This window comes from Thamnophis elegans, chromosome 5, assembly GCF_009769535.1.
Source record: "Thamnophis elegans isolate rThaEle1 chromosome 5, rThaEle1.pri, whole genome shotgun sequence".
Classification (NCBI taxonomy): domain Eukaryota; kingdom Metazoa; phylum Chordata; class Lepidosauria; order Squamata; family Colubridae; genus Thamnophis; species Thamnophis elegans.
This window is the reverse complement of record NC_045545.1, coordinates 49879025-49895389: the sequence shown is the minus strand read 5'-3', so window position 1 is coordinate 49895389 and position 16365 is coordinate 49879025. Positions and strand designations below refer to the sequence as shown.

The window sequence follows — 16365 nt, the reverse complement described above, 5'->3', positions numbered from 1 at the left end:
CAAACAACAATCTTTTAAACAGTCTATCTTTTCTTTCTCTCTTATTGAGAGAAAAATGTTATGTTTAGCTCTCAAGCCCTTTGGGTAGTCCAGAGTTTTCAAAATTAATTGAACAAGATTATATAGTAATCAAAACCACACAGAATTTGTGTGTTCAGTTTCAGTAATTGCAGTGATGACAGAAATTTAATTCCAGCATCTGAAAGCTAACATTCAAGACACAATATACGGTACATTTATAGCTACCTTGAGGATCACAGTCTGACTCACAGGTCTGCGACTAAAAAGCTGTTTGATTATTTTCATCTCATTTCCATGTATTTTGGTGTGCTGAAAACAAATAAAATATTGAAAAAACTCCTAGATGTCATGATTTGCCACAACATGCAAAATTGTCTTCAAATTTATCATTTTAAAAAAAAATTTGGTACTTTTTTATATTACGGGTTTTTAACCAAATTTAAAGTAGAAATTACTATTAATTAATTTACATTATTTAAGATATAAAATGCCCAAAAAAACTTTAAAGGGTTTGTCTGAGTTATGTAAAAAAAATATAGCACTGTATATCTGATGGCCAGCAATATATACATAAGCTAAGCAAGTTTTAAGTCTGTGCTTCTAATGGTAGAAGGGGTTAATCTTTCCTGAAGAATCCAGTGGGAGGCAGACACAGGGCAGATAGCAGCATCTCCGGTCAGTGCAGGGGGCGTGGCCAGCACTGTGACATTTCATGTACAGACACAGAGCTGCTCTCTCCTGCATGCCACACTTGTGCACGAATCATCATCAGGTTCTTGGTTCTAGGCTGTTCACGCTTTTTCATCACAATTCATGTTAGCTCGTCATTCTTCAACCGTTATGTTATGGCTCCGCGAAAGTGTATTAATTCACCAGACAGTTTCTGTTTCATCTGTGGTGAATATACAGTGTTGAAGCAACAGCAGAATATTACAGACTTTGTGAAAAAAGTATACTTTGCATACTTTAGACTAAAAATTGGAGATCAAGATAAAGTTTGGGCGCCTCATAAAGTGTGCAAACGGTGTGTTGAGGACCTCCGAAACTGGTTCAAGGGTAAGAAAAAATCTTTCTGTTATGGGATTCCTATGGTATGGCAAGAGCAAAAGAACCATAGTGATGACTGTTACTTTTGTTCATGCAATGTGAAAGGGTTTAATTCCAAATGGAAGCATTCCATTTCATACTTCAATCTTCACTCAGCAATCACCCATCCCCCATGGCACAGATATACCAGTACCCAAGCCCCCTGCTACTTTGGAAGAGATACCTAGCGCCGATGAAGGTGAAGTCATACCTGCACCAGATGACGAATCAAGTTCTGACTTTGGAGATGATACAAGACCAAAATTGTTTTCTCAGGAGGAGATGAATGATTTGGTAAGAGACTTGAATCTTCCCAAAGATGCCGCTGAGTTACTCGGATCAAGACTGAAAAGCAGGATTTTATTGTTGCCAGGAGTGTCATCTTCATGGTTCAGACATTGTGAAAAGGAGTTCATTCCTTACTTCGCCCAGGAAGACAAATTGGTTTATTGCATCGATGTCGAAGGTCTGATGGGTCAATTTAAAATCCAATATGATTCAGAGCAATGGCGTCTTTTGATAGATTCTTCAAAAAGAAGTCTCAAAGCAGTTTTACTCCACAACGGTTTTTACGCTTCTATACCTGTAGGCCATTCTGTACACTTGAAGGAAACCTACGAGAACTTGGAATTGGTTCTTCGTAAACTTAAATATGAAGACCATGGTTGGCAAGTGGGTGGGGACTTGAAGGTCTTGTGCATGCTGCTCAGGCAACAAGATGGGTATACCAAATACCCTTGTTTTCTGTGTCTATGGAACAGTCGAGACCGACAAAATCACTGGACCAAGAAGAGTTGGCAGCCGAGGGTGCTAACAGTCGGTGAAAAAAATGTCTTCCAAGAAACTTTGGTACCTTCCCATAAAGTTCTTCTACCACCTCTCCACATAAAATTGGGATAGATGAAGCAATTCGTAAAATCACTTCCAAGAGATAGAGAATGCTTCAAATACTTGGTCACCAAGTTTCCATGCCTGTTGAAAGCAAAATTGAAGGAAGGTGTCTTCGTCGGACCAGACATTCGAAGGCTTATAGTTGATCAAGAGTTTGTCAATACCATGACGGATCCTCAAAAAGAAGGGTGAATTGCATTTAAAGAAGTTGTACAGAAATTTTTAGGCAATAACAAAGATCCTCACTACAAAAAGATCGTCGGAAGAATGCTGAAAGTATTTCAAGCTTTAGGTTGCCTGATGAGTTTGAAAGTGCATTTCCTCCAGTCCCACCTTGATTACTTTCCTGAAAATTTGGGAGTTGTGAGTGAGGAACAAGGTGAACGATTCCACCAAGACATTAAAGAGATGGAAAGGAGATACCAGGGAAAATGGAGCATTACAATGATGGCAAACTACTGTTGGATGCTTCAGAGAGACATTCCAGATGCTAATCCCAAGCGTAAATGCACCAAGACGAGCCATACAAGGAAGAAGAATCAAGTTTAGTGTGTGTAGGTGAGCTCATTTCAGTTCAAAAAAGGATTTTTGTGAAAATATTATAATAAAACTTTTATAAGTCTATTTCCATTTATTTTGAGGAATTGTCTTATTTAACATAGTTACCTAAATTGTCAGGAAACGTGATGTCCTATGATAAAATGGAGGTCATTTTTGGATTCAGTGCACCAAAAAACATAAAGATTACGTGGAATAACCAAAACAGCTCTCGAAATTTTTTTTTTTGCAGACCTGTGTTATGAATTAAATAATTTGGTAGTGTAACTGGATTTTGAAATCATGAATCATAAGGCTTGTTAGAAACCTAACTGATCCCATAGAACTGATTTCCCATTTCCTAATTAATGTGAATTATTCCATGCATTTGTAGTACACTGTATGTAGTTTTAGTTACATTGATTTGGCAAATAAACCAATAACAGTTTGAGGTTTTTTAAAAGCAAGAAATAATTTCTCAAATAGCATGTATACCTCTCTGTTCACAAACTCCTGAACCATTGGCACTAGGCCATTTCTGCCAATAAATTGAATACATTTAGACTAAAGTTGTTCTTCCAGATTCTCCGCAGCTATTTTTAGTTTGCTATCAAAAATATGAAAAGGCTTCATTGTTGAGATCCTTGGGTTAATGACAGCACCTGCAATTATTTTAGTTTAAGATCCCTGGTCCAGAGTCAAATCCTAGGATGCTATTATGCTCAGAATTACAAGCAGATGCATAACATTTAAACATTTAAATCAGATGTTTCTCATCTCATTCTTTTCTACCCAATCAACCAGCAATTACAGGTAAAATCATCTAAATGTGTCTGATAATTGTCTATCAGACATCTTGGACATTAATCCTTTGCTCTTACATGTTTTAGTGATAGTCCATCTTTGCATATAGACAGCTACTTAATCAAAACGGATCTTTAGTCGCAAGAAACCATTTTAGGAATTAATCCCAGATGTTGTATTATACATAGGACTAATATCTAAATACTTGGCAATATATAATATTTAATATATGTATTAAGAAAACTTAAAATTCTTTACTATTTATGTTTTAGGTACCATTTTATATTTTAAGCAATTTTCTGCCTGAGTATTTTGAAATATGTATCAACAGTTTTCCTAGCCAAATAACCAATTTATTGTAACATTAAGGAACAAAGCAATGTTGTACAGTTGCAGGTCAGCCAATAGGAAATACAGAATGAGTTTCTTGACTCCCTTTTTAATGCTATAGTGGTGCTAACTCTTATAAAGTGTGGGGAAAAAGAGAAATCTCTCAAAAGACACTTACTTTTCTGTTTCTTTACTGGACTGATTCCAATCATAGATTAAAAAAAGACATGAATCTGATTAGACAAGCAGCAAGCAGTAGCTGGGTTGCATATGCTAACAAAAGCTGATTTTTTGGAAGGGAGTAGGTTGGGGAGGGGTAGTTTATATTGAGAATATTCTCAGATAGAACCACACTGATCTCTCTTGACTGCTTAGGAAGCAAATTGGGCTGTGCCAAGTTAAACAAAGCTATATGAGAATAGCTCAGCTTCAGTTACTGCAACAGTTTAAGTGATTATAATACTGTAAATCCCATTTGATATTTTCTATTGCTGTTGAACTTACCTAATTAGGCATAAGTTGTTTTGCATTCTTGAAGTTGGATTTGTTTTGTAATTGAATAATATGCCACGTATCAAGATCCAACCAATTACAGGTAGTCCTCAACTTATGACCACAATAGAGACCAGAACATCTATTGCTAAATGAAGTGGTCATTAAGTGAGTTGCACCCAATTTTATCTGTTTTGCTATGGTTGTTAACTGGATCATCACAGTTAAGTGACTCATTAAGAAAATCCAGTGTCTCCCATTGACTTTGCTTCTTAGAAGCTGGCTGGGAAAGATACAAATGGTGATCATGTTGACCCCAAGATGCTGGATTCATTGTAAATACACACTGGTTGCCAAGTGCTCAAATTTTGATCATGTGACAGCAAGTATGCTGCAACAGTTGTAATTGTGAGTACCGTCTGTAAGTCATTTTTTTATATTGCATCATAACTTTGAACAGTTGCTAAGCAAAATGTCATAAGCTGAAGACTACCTGTACTTTTGACTCTTAAGATCAGATGTGCAGAAGATGCATTTCTACATTCTCTTAAGCCAAAATATTATGCCATATGGTTAATTTATGAGCAAACTAAGAAAATCCCAGGCTACCCTTAGTTTCTCAGAGCATGAAAAGGCCAAAATGTGATTAGCAGAAATACTAATACATTGAAAAAAGTCAATAATATACATTATATAGCTACAATTCTCCTTTAGAAATGAGTATGTGATTAATGAAACGAAAATAAATATTTGGTTGTGTGTTTGTGTGTACTGTAAGTGGAATCTATACATTGAATTTATAAAACACATTCTTAATAGATGTTCATATCATAGTAAGATTGTCACTCAAATATCAAATAAAACATATAAAGTAGTAGAAGCAGATTCATAATAACAAAATTATCTCGAGTATGATTTCTTTATTTAATGGTTGCATAAAAATGTAAAACTATAATACCAGTACATATATCCCTCCTCAAAAGTAAAATGTTTCCCATTCCTTGCCAGGAATCTCCCAACATGGAAATGCTTCCTATAATTCGAGAATCCAAAATATTCCCATGGGCACCATTCATTTGCCAACTGTGTAGCCAATCCACAATGTTTTCTTTCTCAAACCTTCGGAATACTAAAGTAGATGAGTTATTACTGAATAAACTGAAGTACAAATGTATCAGTGGTGGGTTCCTACCAGTTCAGCCGAACCGGTAGTGGTTTGGTGGCCTGGGTCGCTGGAACCAGCAGCGGCCCAGGCCTGCCACACCCCTGAACCGGTTCTCCGGGCGGCTCCATAGGCACTGCTATGTTGTTTTTTGCTTCTGTGCATGCACAATTTTTAAAGCACTGCGCGTGGGTGCACAGCGCACATCAAGCATGAGCATGCGATGCAGCCATGAGCGAACCAGCAGTAGCTTTTGCCAGAACCCACCCCTGAAATATATGTACTATTTATCATAACTACAGAGAATATCCATGACATCTAGGCCAAGTCCAGATTCTTAAACAAGTTTTAAAGAATAGAAACAATCTCCATCAAAGAGAAAAAACAATATTGTAGGAGATCTTCTGGGAACATCCACTTTTATCTCTCACTAGAACATGCTCAATGCCATAACTTTAAACACCTGCCATTCTTGCTGAGGAAGTAAAGCAAATGTAAAGTTTTGATTCTTCTTTGGCTCTGTGGCTGGTTCCTTAATTGTAGAAAATTGTCTTTTAAAAAAATGTTATTGTTATTATTTTTATACATTTTTATCCTGCCTTTTGGGCATCAGTGCTTAGTTACAAATGTACAACCTCTTTGAGGATTTCAGAATGAAGAAATTACATCCCATCAAAGATCACCATAACTTAATGTGAACTGAGAGTATTGTGTCACCTCAGCGGTTACTTTCAGTCACCACAGTTATTTTAGGCAACTGCAGTCTATAGCTTAATGAGGTAATGCAAATTCCCCAGCTAATTCAAAAGAGGAAAAACTAGAAATGAAAAAGAGTGTTGTTCTCTTTTTATCTTATCTGAAAGATACTTCAAATATAAATCTTCATTTTATTCCATATTAGTAGCATGTTACCTAAGTAATAATGTCATGTCTTGGCATTTCCAGAGGTATAATCCTTAAACAAAACAGAGACTGTTAGCTAATTGCTCAAGATAGTTAAATCCTTTCTTTTCCCTTGAAAAGAGTATATAGTGATTCAATTGATCTGCTTGGGAACCAACCTAGATAAAGATGACGTAATCTAAATCTAGCCAAGAAAAGAACAAAAGAATTGGGTTTTGGAGCTGAAAGAATGAGCCTTGGAGTTTGAAAGAGACTTAGGCAGGGAAATTGTAAGTTATTTGCTCTAAAAATCTAAAGGAATCTTGAGATAATGCTGAGATTCCTCTCCAGGGACATTATACAGTTCAGTGAACTAAAATAGCAGCCTGCAACCTTTTGGGCTCTGCAGACCAATTCCATGGAGAGGGATTTTTCTATGGACCTGAGGGGTGTAGTTTCATGTGATGCCTGCATTCCATGTATGTGTGGATGGGGCTTCGCTTGCATGCATGGCCCAGTTCCTGGCAGGCCACAGATTGGTGCTGGTACTGATTTAAAAGGAATGCTATACTAACCACCAGCAATTTGTAAATAAGATACAATTCTTATCAAATAGTATATATTAAACCTGAGATTTCTCTATTCAAAGTAAATTAAGATCTGATAAAGTACTGTTTCTGAAAGTACTACAGTATGGCTACTACATACTTGTTTTGACCCAGCCTTAGCAGAAGCAAGAAACAGACTCCTTGTCACACACACACAAAACCCTCTTTTTACCTCTTGTGAATTAATTGCATTCATCCACCAAAAAGTCCAGGCAATAGTCCTTCAAAGAGTTTACTGCAACAACAGACCATATCAGTTCCATGAGATAATTGCAAGGCCGTGAACTCCCAGCCAAAGGCTGCAAATTAAGTTTTGGCAAGCAGTCTCTGTGGCATGAAACACAATGAGCAAAATCTTCAGAAATAGGAACTGTTGTCTCCTACGACAACCATTCCCCTTATAGATATGATGCCTATAGATACACCATAAATAATGAGGAGACTAAGAGAATGTAGAGAATATAGTCTTTATTCTTATGTAATAAGACATTTTACTGTGAAACTCAAGGCAGAATCCTTGATTATTCTTCTGTAGAATACAGAGTTTGGAGAAACAAAATATTTCAGAATAAAAAGGGGAATTTAACAAGGATGCATACTTGTGTTAAACCTATATTCATTGTAAAAGTAAAAATATTACAACAATGGAAAAATTGTATGATATCACAACTGGAATCAAAATAAGAGTCTCAAACAGGAAATATTTTGTACATTGATGATACCAGTTTATTAGCTGAAAGCAAAGATAAGCTAGAAGTGTTTTTTAAGAAAATAAAAATGAAATGTGTAAAAAGATAGATGTGATATCAACCAATATGCTTAATGAACTCAGTGTTCGTGTCTGTATAATGGGACTCAAAAATAAAGAAGAAGAATATAGTGGCGAAATAATCATTCCAGGAAAGATAATGACAATTTGACAGAAGATCATCAAAGATAAAGATATTTCTACAATAATAAAGATTAGAGCAATTAAGGCTATGTTTTTCCAATGGAAACATACGATTGTGAAAGTGGACATTGAGAAAGAGCAAGAAAAAGTAGATAGATGCTGGGAATGATTTCCAACAGTATTATAAATAGCATGAAGAACCAATAGTCCAACCTAGAGCTGATAAAGACTATCTGCTTCCTTGAGGTGATAATCAGCAGGTAGAAATATCACTGGGGACATGCAGATGTTGTAAGCCATTAAGGCCAAAATTGAAAAATCCTCTGATGATGCCAAATGCAGACTTTGCAAAGAAGCTGATGAAACTGTTGATCACATACTCAGCTGCTGTAAAAAAATCGCGCAGACTGAGTATAAATTGCGGCACAATTCAGTAGCACAAATGATCCATTGGAATTTGTGCAAAAATTATAATATTAAAACAGCAACAAACTGGTGGGAACATCAGCCTGAAAAAGCACCGAAAATCAGATGGTCAAGATCTTGTGGGATTTCCGTATACAAACTGACAAAATACTGGCGCATAATACACCAGACATCACACTGGTTGAGAAAAATAAGGTCACAATCATAGACATCGCAATACCAGGTGATAGCAGGGTCGCCGAGAAGGAACATGAAAAAATCGCAAGATACCAGGACTTAAAAATCGAAATTCAACGACTATGGCACAAACCAGCAGTGATAATTCCAGTGGTAATTGGCACACTGGGTGCTATTCCAAAAGCACTGGAATTACATTTAAAACAGTTAAAAATTGACAAAATCACCATCAGTCAAATGCAAAAAGCCGCACTGCTTGGATCTGCACGCATATTACGAAAATACGTTACAACGTCCTAGGCCCCTGGGTGGGGCCCGACTAGTAACCAATGCCAAATCCGGCTAAACAACTGGCCGCTGTGATACAATTGTATAATAATAATAATAATAATAATAATAATAATAATAATAATAATAGTAGAAGATCATTTGAAGCTGTTTGGTAAAACAAAAGCTGAACTGAATTTATTAATTGAAAGCACAAAAGAATTTAGCCAAGACATTGGTATGCAGTTTGGAATTGACAAATATGCAACAATGGCAACCAAAGCAGGCAAGGTCCTAGAAGATGATGGAATACAATTTGAGAATGAAGAAATGATAAAGGCAGTAAAACCAGAAGAAGGCCACAAGTACTTGTGGATTTTAGAGGCCTCTTTCTTAATGCATAATAAAGTCAAGGAATTAACCTCAGCCAAGTACATTCAACGAATTCGTAAGATATTAAAGTCCAAACTGAGTGGAGAAAACATCATAAAAGCCATAAATACCTGGGCTATACCTGTAATTCGATACTCTGCAGGAATAATTGACTGGACCCAGATGGAGTTGGACAATTTGGACAGAAAAACAAGGAAGCTTATGACAATGAATCATGCTTTGCACCCTAAAACTGATGTTGACCGATTGTATCCACCAAGAGCAGAGGGTGGTCAAGGACTCCTACAAGTAAAGCAAACTGTGGAAGAAGAAAGACACAGTTTGAATGATTACATCCATAAAAGTGAAGAACCAATGATTATGGAAGTAAATAAAGGAGGCCTTTTGAAGCTGAATATAAGAAAGAAGTAATTGAGAAGCAAGCTGAAAATTGGAAAAGCAAAGCTATGCATGGCCAATACTTGAAAAGTATTGAAGGCAAAGCTGACCAAAAATTAACATGGAACTGGTTAAGATCAGGAGTACTGAAAAAAGAAACAGAAGGCTTTATTTTGGCAGCTCAAGAACAAGCCTTAGCCACAAACTGCATGAAGGCAAAAATTCAACATGTTACCACCAACAGCAAATGTCGCCTCTGTAATGAGAAAGATGAGACAGTTGACCACTTGATCAGGGGGTGCAGCAAAATTTCACAAACTGACTACCTACAACGCCATGACCGCGTTTGCTAAGATTATTCACTGGAAATTGTGCCAAAAGTTTGGATTTGAGTACAGCAAAAACCACTGGGACCATCAGGTTGAGAAGGTTTTAGAGAATGAGAAAGTCAAGATCTTGTGGGACTTCAGAATCCAGACTGACAGGCACTTGGCCTACAACACACCTGACATAACAATAATTGAAAAGAAAAAAAGTATGGTTCATTGACATTGCAATACCTGGTGATCCATGAATTGAAGATAAACAGCAAGAAAAAATCACAAAATACCGGGACTTGCAAATCGAGGTTGAGCGACTGTGGAAAAAGAAATCATGTGTTGTCCCAATTGTAATTGGAGCCCTTGGAGCAATACCTAAAGGGCTACCTCGCTATTTGAAAATTCTAAATTTACCTGACTTGAACATTCCGACTCTACAAAAAACCACCCTACTTGGAACAGCTTATATCCTCCAATGTTACCTTAACAGTTCCTAGATCCTTGGTTAAGACTCGAGCTGTTAGGCTACCAACAAGTCCCAAAGGCTGTGAATCTCACCAAAGAAGATTAACCTAATAATAATATTTATAAAATATAAAATATTATATATGTATGTATGTATGTGTGTGTGTGTGTGTGTGTGTATATATATATATATTGGGTTTCTGTCTGGATGGTCTCTTGTGACGAGCCGAAGACAGAGAGTGGAAGTGTGACCTTCCTCCCATATTTGGGCATACCAGGGGTTGTGACTTTAAATATATACCTCTCACCCTGGCTGGCTGATAAGGAGTCGAGCTCTGTAGCTCAATGGTTAACACATCTGCCTAAGAGGCAATAAGAGCACAGGTTATATATATATATATTCTCACTTAACAGCCCTAACTGGACTGGAATTTCCATCACTAAGTGTTGTGGTTAGGCAAAACACCATGTCATTGCAGACGTTAGCGCCAGTGGTTCAGAATAGTCCCAGTCGCAATTATTAGGACAAGATTGTGCCATCATTAAGCGAGGACTTCATGCTTCTCCTCGCCTAAAAATGGCACAATCATGATTGACCCTACCAACCTATCTCTTCTCCCCTTTAGGGCACTCTGCCACCATCCATCATCAATCTGCTGCCCCTGCTACCTTGCTGCTTCATACTGCATCCTGTGACCCTGCTGCCCTGCTCTCTGCCACCCCTGCCTGTCTTTTGCTTCTTCCTCCCACTGCTGATGAGATGCCCTGGGCCTAACCCACCACAAAGGTAACTGCTGGTCTAGCATTGCTTTCCAAAGCCAGATGAGGCCGCAGAAAGGCAGTGCTTGAGACCTGACGTTGCCTTGCAAAGGATCAGGTCAGGCACGACACGTCAGCAGAGGAAGGTATGATATAGGTCAGCTGGGGAGTTAGTGGTAGAGCACAGGTCAGCAAGGCAGTGGAGTGCTAGGCAGAGCACAGCATGGTGGAGGCAGCAGGGCAGATGGAGTGCAAGGTGGCCAAAAGAGCAGAGGTAGGTAGGAGAGAGGACTGTAAGGGGAATTGAAGCAAATCCTGCAATCGTAAATGTAGGCAAGTTACCAGGGGCCAAATTTTGATCATACGATTGCAGGGGCATTGTAATAGCTTTAGCTTCAAAGATCAGAAACAAATGCCATTTAGTGACTGTTTGAAATTATGATGGCACTGAACAAATGTTATTTTCTACTGGTACTTGAAGTACTTAAAAAGTACATATGGGTAGTCCTTACTTAAGATCAAGTCATTTAATAACATTTGCTGAGTGCCATGGTCATTAAGCAAGGACCATCTGTTTGTACTTTTTAAGTAATACTGTTTTCTTAATATTTAATGCCCTTTGAAAGTAATGCTTTCAAGTGTTAAAATCTTTTAATATATCAATCAACCTGGATCTAGCATCTCAAAGAGTAAGATTTCTCTCCTTTCACTTGTCCTACATTATTTTGTTCAAGGCATAAAACCTGGAAGAAGTAAAGATGGAGATTAAAATAAAAATTCAAAAAACATGTTAAGCTCCACATTACTAAACGTGATATTCTGCATTTATGGCCATTTGCAGTGTTCCATGTTCAAGTGTTTTAAGAATAGTTTTGTCCAAAATCAGCACCTCCAGTTTTCAGCAAAATCCTGCCCATAGGGAACCATAAGTTTGCTTAATGACTGTGTCGTTTGGTTTTTAACCATTACCTTTACTTAAATGCTGGCAGAAAAACGGTCATAAAATCCTCACAACATACTACCTTAATGGACAAGGGTCTATAATGGTTCTATGACAATGAATACCTGTAATTATAGTCCTTAGCTGATCAGTCTGTCTTCATGAAACTGATCTTGCCTCTTAAAATTATGTTCTTTGTTTTACCTAGAAGGTTATTGTCTATTATCTATCTTGCTTTTTTATTTTAGTCATTAGACTTCCTGGCTCTTTAGAAAGCATTGCAGAACAAGTTATAGTGAAAAGATAGTGGAAGAGAGTGAAAGAAACTTGCTTTAATTTTTGTTTTAACTTTCTTCTACAAACCTTAATTAAAAATCTTAAATTAACTTGTTTTTATTTCCTGATAATGTATTTACAGTAAAACCTGAGATAACATTTCTAATGAGAGCATATATATGATAACTATGTAATAACAATTATTCCAAAACAACAAAACACAAGGACAGTTTGTTTTCCTTCACGCCATTACTTTGTTGAACACCTACAGTATCACTGCACTGTCTAATGTCTATGTAATTTACCCAGTGTAGCATGGCTGTAGTATTATTTATCCTTCTTTATTATCTTCTTTAATACCCCCTTTGTTGGTAATATTATTGTTATAATGATGATCATTCTACCGTTTTGCATGTATACTGAGAATTTCTGCACCTGAGAATAATTCCTTGTAGGTCTAATCACACTTAGCCAAATAGTCTCCTCTCCTCTCCTTAGCCAATGCACTCTCTATTGTCCTTATTATTCCATTATCCCAAACCCTCCTTTCAACTTTGCCCTTAAAGTGGATTTAAGGGCATAACCTCTCATACTGCTGTCACAAAAATGTTAAGGACACTGTATGAATTGCATTACAACTCAAAACAATTCTCTTTCCTTTATCTCTCCCAAGTCTTATACATTTTGCAAGTCTATTATTTTAATATGACTTGTTTTTCTTAATTTTCCACCAAAACAAGACCAGATGGAGAAACAAGAGCATTTAAATTAATAGGATCACTTCCCTTTTGTTTTTGAGTTTATTGAACAGAAACACTACAAGCAAATTGTGAATCACTGAATGGCGTGGGCAGATATTTTTCACTAATATCCTTGAATAGTTTTTCTACATTCAACCCACTCCCAAAACACATTATTTACTAATATTTGCCAATGGCTTTTTCAGAAAACACACTGTCCAATAACTAATGTATCAATATAGATACTCCTCAATTTATAACCATTTGTTTAGTGACCACTCAAAGTTACAACAGCACTGAAAAAAGTGATTAATGATTGTTTTTCACACTTATGACTATTGCATCTATGGTCATGCAATCAAACTTCAGATGCTTGGCAATTGGCATGTGTTTATGATTGCAGTGTCTCAGATCATGTGATCACCTGTTGCAACTGTCTGACAAGTCAATGGGAGAGCCATATTCATTTAACAATTATATTACTAACTTAACAACTTCAGTGATTCACTTAACAACTGTGGCAAGAAAGGTCGTAAAATGGAACAAAACTGACTTAACAACCACATTGCTTAGCAACCAAAATTATGAACTCAATTGTGGTTGTAATATTTCCATACAATTGTTCTTTTCCCTGAGGACAACAGGCACTTCCATTACAAGAATATTATACAGTATTTATCTAATACTTGACCTACACTATTTTGTTTTTCAGAAAATCACCTATTTTGCCAGCTAGCACCCTAATAAAAATGTATTTATTATGAAGAATATTGTTGATATTTCCTATAATTCTTTCTTGGCTGTTTTACTAGTTATGTTTAGTAGTCCGTTAAGGATTTAAAGGCAGCATTGAAATTTACTGACATTGTACATCTTTAGAAACTGTTTATGCAAGCAATGTTCTCTCTTCATAGAATCTGTGCATAATTGTATTTAATATTAAAGTGCTTTGGTACTTAAGGATAATCACCTTTTACAGAATTATGATCATTCCTCCAATATGACAGCCAGTATAATTAATGAGTATGATTAATGCTAGACTGATATTAGAGACACACAGCTTTAAAATGCCATACATCCATGAAAATTATTCAGTCAGACACTTTCTTTCCACTTAATCTATACATTATTATTGTTGGATGTTTATGTTGTAAACTACTAAAACTCATAGCAAGTACAACTGAGATCAAATCTAATCAAATAATCAATAGGGATTGGTGTCTTTGAAGAAAAATGTAGGGAACATATAATAAATTAAAAAGGAGAATGATGCAAATCAGAAAAGTCTGCCTTTCTATGCACATTCTCAATTGTTGCTATTTTGTTTTCAAAGTCAGTGAGCTGAAGTAAGCCACTGTAACCAAAGGCAACTATACTCTCCTGCACCAGAATCCCATTTTATATTGCCATATGCAAGAAAAGAGAATAGAGAGAAAGGGCAGAATGACTCTGTGGCAAAGCTATTTATTCCCCATAACATGCAGACTGGGCATTAAGCTACCGAGGATTTGAGGAAGTTAATCTATTTTCCTTCTCTGTCTCTGGTTTTGCTTTCCTAGTCAGAATCATAAGCAAAACCATCTGGGGACTTTTAAAGCTTCTCAGATTAAATGATCACACTGTAATTTGCATTTTCCCCTTCAATCCATATTTAACTCAAGAGTTTTCATACTAGTAACAATTCATTAACAAGTGAAAATAAAAGGAAATGTCACCCAAAGTAATGGGGCTGGCAAATCTACCTGAAGTCAGATAAATCTGAGTGTCTACATTCAATAATAGGTTACTGTTTTTCTCTTGGAAAATACAAAACAATTCATTATTCTACTCATTTATATGCTTTTCCATATAAACTTTCTCCATGGCTTCTGGATTGCACACAGAGTATTTTTTTCAATTTTATTCTCCCTATAAAGTAAATTATATATATATATATATTAAAAATTACATTGTAATGTTTCCTAGACAATGTTTCGCAAAGGAAACATTCATTTGAAATCCTTGAAGGGTCTAGGACACTAGTTGTGATGAGAAGATGAAAGAAACGACCCAGGAAGATAGTCTTTACAAAACAAAAATCAGCAACATCTTAGATCTTTCTCTGGGTTTGAAAGTCAACCTTCACCCACTGCGTGTGTAAAAGAGGCACACAAAGGACCATTTTAACAGACCTTCCTTTAAGTGCGGTAATACAGTGAGACAATATTATTGCTCAAGGCGGAAGGTGATAAACTAGAGGAACCAATATTAATATCCACCAGTTGGATGTCCTCTAATCCCTAGAAAGGGGAAAAGGGCAGAAGAGACGTCAAAGGGGCAAACTGATCGTAGAGAAGGTGATTAAATATCACACCAGGGAAGAATAAACAATCGTCGGAAAGGAGGACTGGGGGGAGAGAGAAAAGTGGCTAAGGAAATACCTTCGGAGGGTCAGGGGGCTTCGCGAACCTGCCCCCCGCTTGCAAGACTTCAGCTGCCGCAGAGCCGCTTCCAACTGTCTCACCCTCCGCTGCGCCCCCGGCCCGATTTTCCAGCAACGGAGCCCGCCTGCCTTCTGCGCTCGGCGCCCCTCGAACAGCTCCCCAGAGGGGACCCCCCCACTCCCCTCGGTCCACCTTTACCTGGACAGGTGCTTTAGAATCTGCTTCTTGATGAGACCAGCCATGCTGGGCCAGAGACAGGATGCGGATCCTCTATCGCCCCAAGTGCCCCGTCATTCTCTTTGTAGCCGGCCACGGATCTTGCAGCTGCCGCCGCGGCCACTAATAGCTCCAGCCATCCTCCGTCCTCTCCTCCCCACCGCCCCCACCCTCTTCCCAAGCAGGCTCCGCCAGAATCCCGGCCGCCACCGCGGCGAAGTCCGGCAAAGCTACTCGCGCCCCCGCCCTCTGGAGAGAGAGATTGGAAGGGGGGGGGGGCAGAGACGGGACGAAACGGGCGGTGTGGCAGCGCCCTCTATTGGCTCACAGGGCCAGTAGCAGCCTCAGCAACCTCTCTCCGGTTGCCAGCAAAGCGGCTGAGGCGCAAATGTTCTCGCGGCTCCTCCGGCTTCGTCTGGATTACCGTTTGCTTTTTCTCACCGGGCGCTAGAGAACGCTGTTTTGTTTTGTAAAAGAAATACTGTAGCTCCTCATCTCCGGGGATTTTGAATAGCACGTAAGAAAGAACCGCTTCCTCCATTTTAAAGGAGATTTGGTCTGTATTCGTGCAAAGAGACTGGACTGTCAGAAATGGTATATATAAGGTCTCCTGCTTGAGCAAGAGGTCGGACTAGATGACCTACAAGGTACCTTCCAACTCTATTATTATCCAACTCTGTTATTCTATTCTAAACCCCAAGCCATGATTTATCTCGTTGTGGATAATTCAGGAAGTCATTGTCTGAGTTTGCCTAAGTTTCTGACCATCAAAAACAGTTCGCAAGACACATTAGCAGAACCACAGACAAGCAAATGGTATTTGTGTGACACTTTCAGTCTCCTTCTAGGTAACAGGAAAAATGTGGGATGGATGATCCCA

At 37.8% G+C, this 16365-nt stretch overlaps 1 protein-coding gene across 4 annotated transcripts in view; it reads right to left on the bottom strand.

Moving 5' to 3' along the window:
• The window catches only part of UHRF1BP1 (UHRF1 binding protein 1), a 66268-nt gene extending 50607 nt beyond the window's left edge, over positions 1 to 15661 (bottom strand). For all 4 annotated transcript variants that reach the window (XM_032218719.1, XM_032218720.1, XM_032218721.1 and 1 more), the window contains exon 1: positions 15468 to 15661. In XM_032218719.1, the coding sequence (XP_032074610.1) occupies positions 15468 to 15511 (44 nt within the window). In that variant the 5' untranslated portion in view covers positions 15512 to 15661. The remainder of the gene's footprint in view (positions 1 to 15467) is intronic.
• Positions 15662 to 16365: the final 704 nt, after the last annotated feature.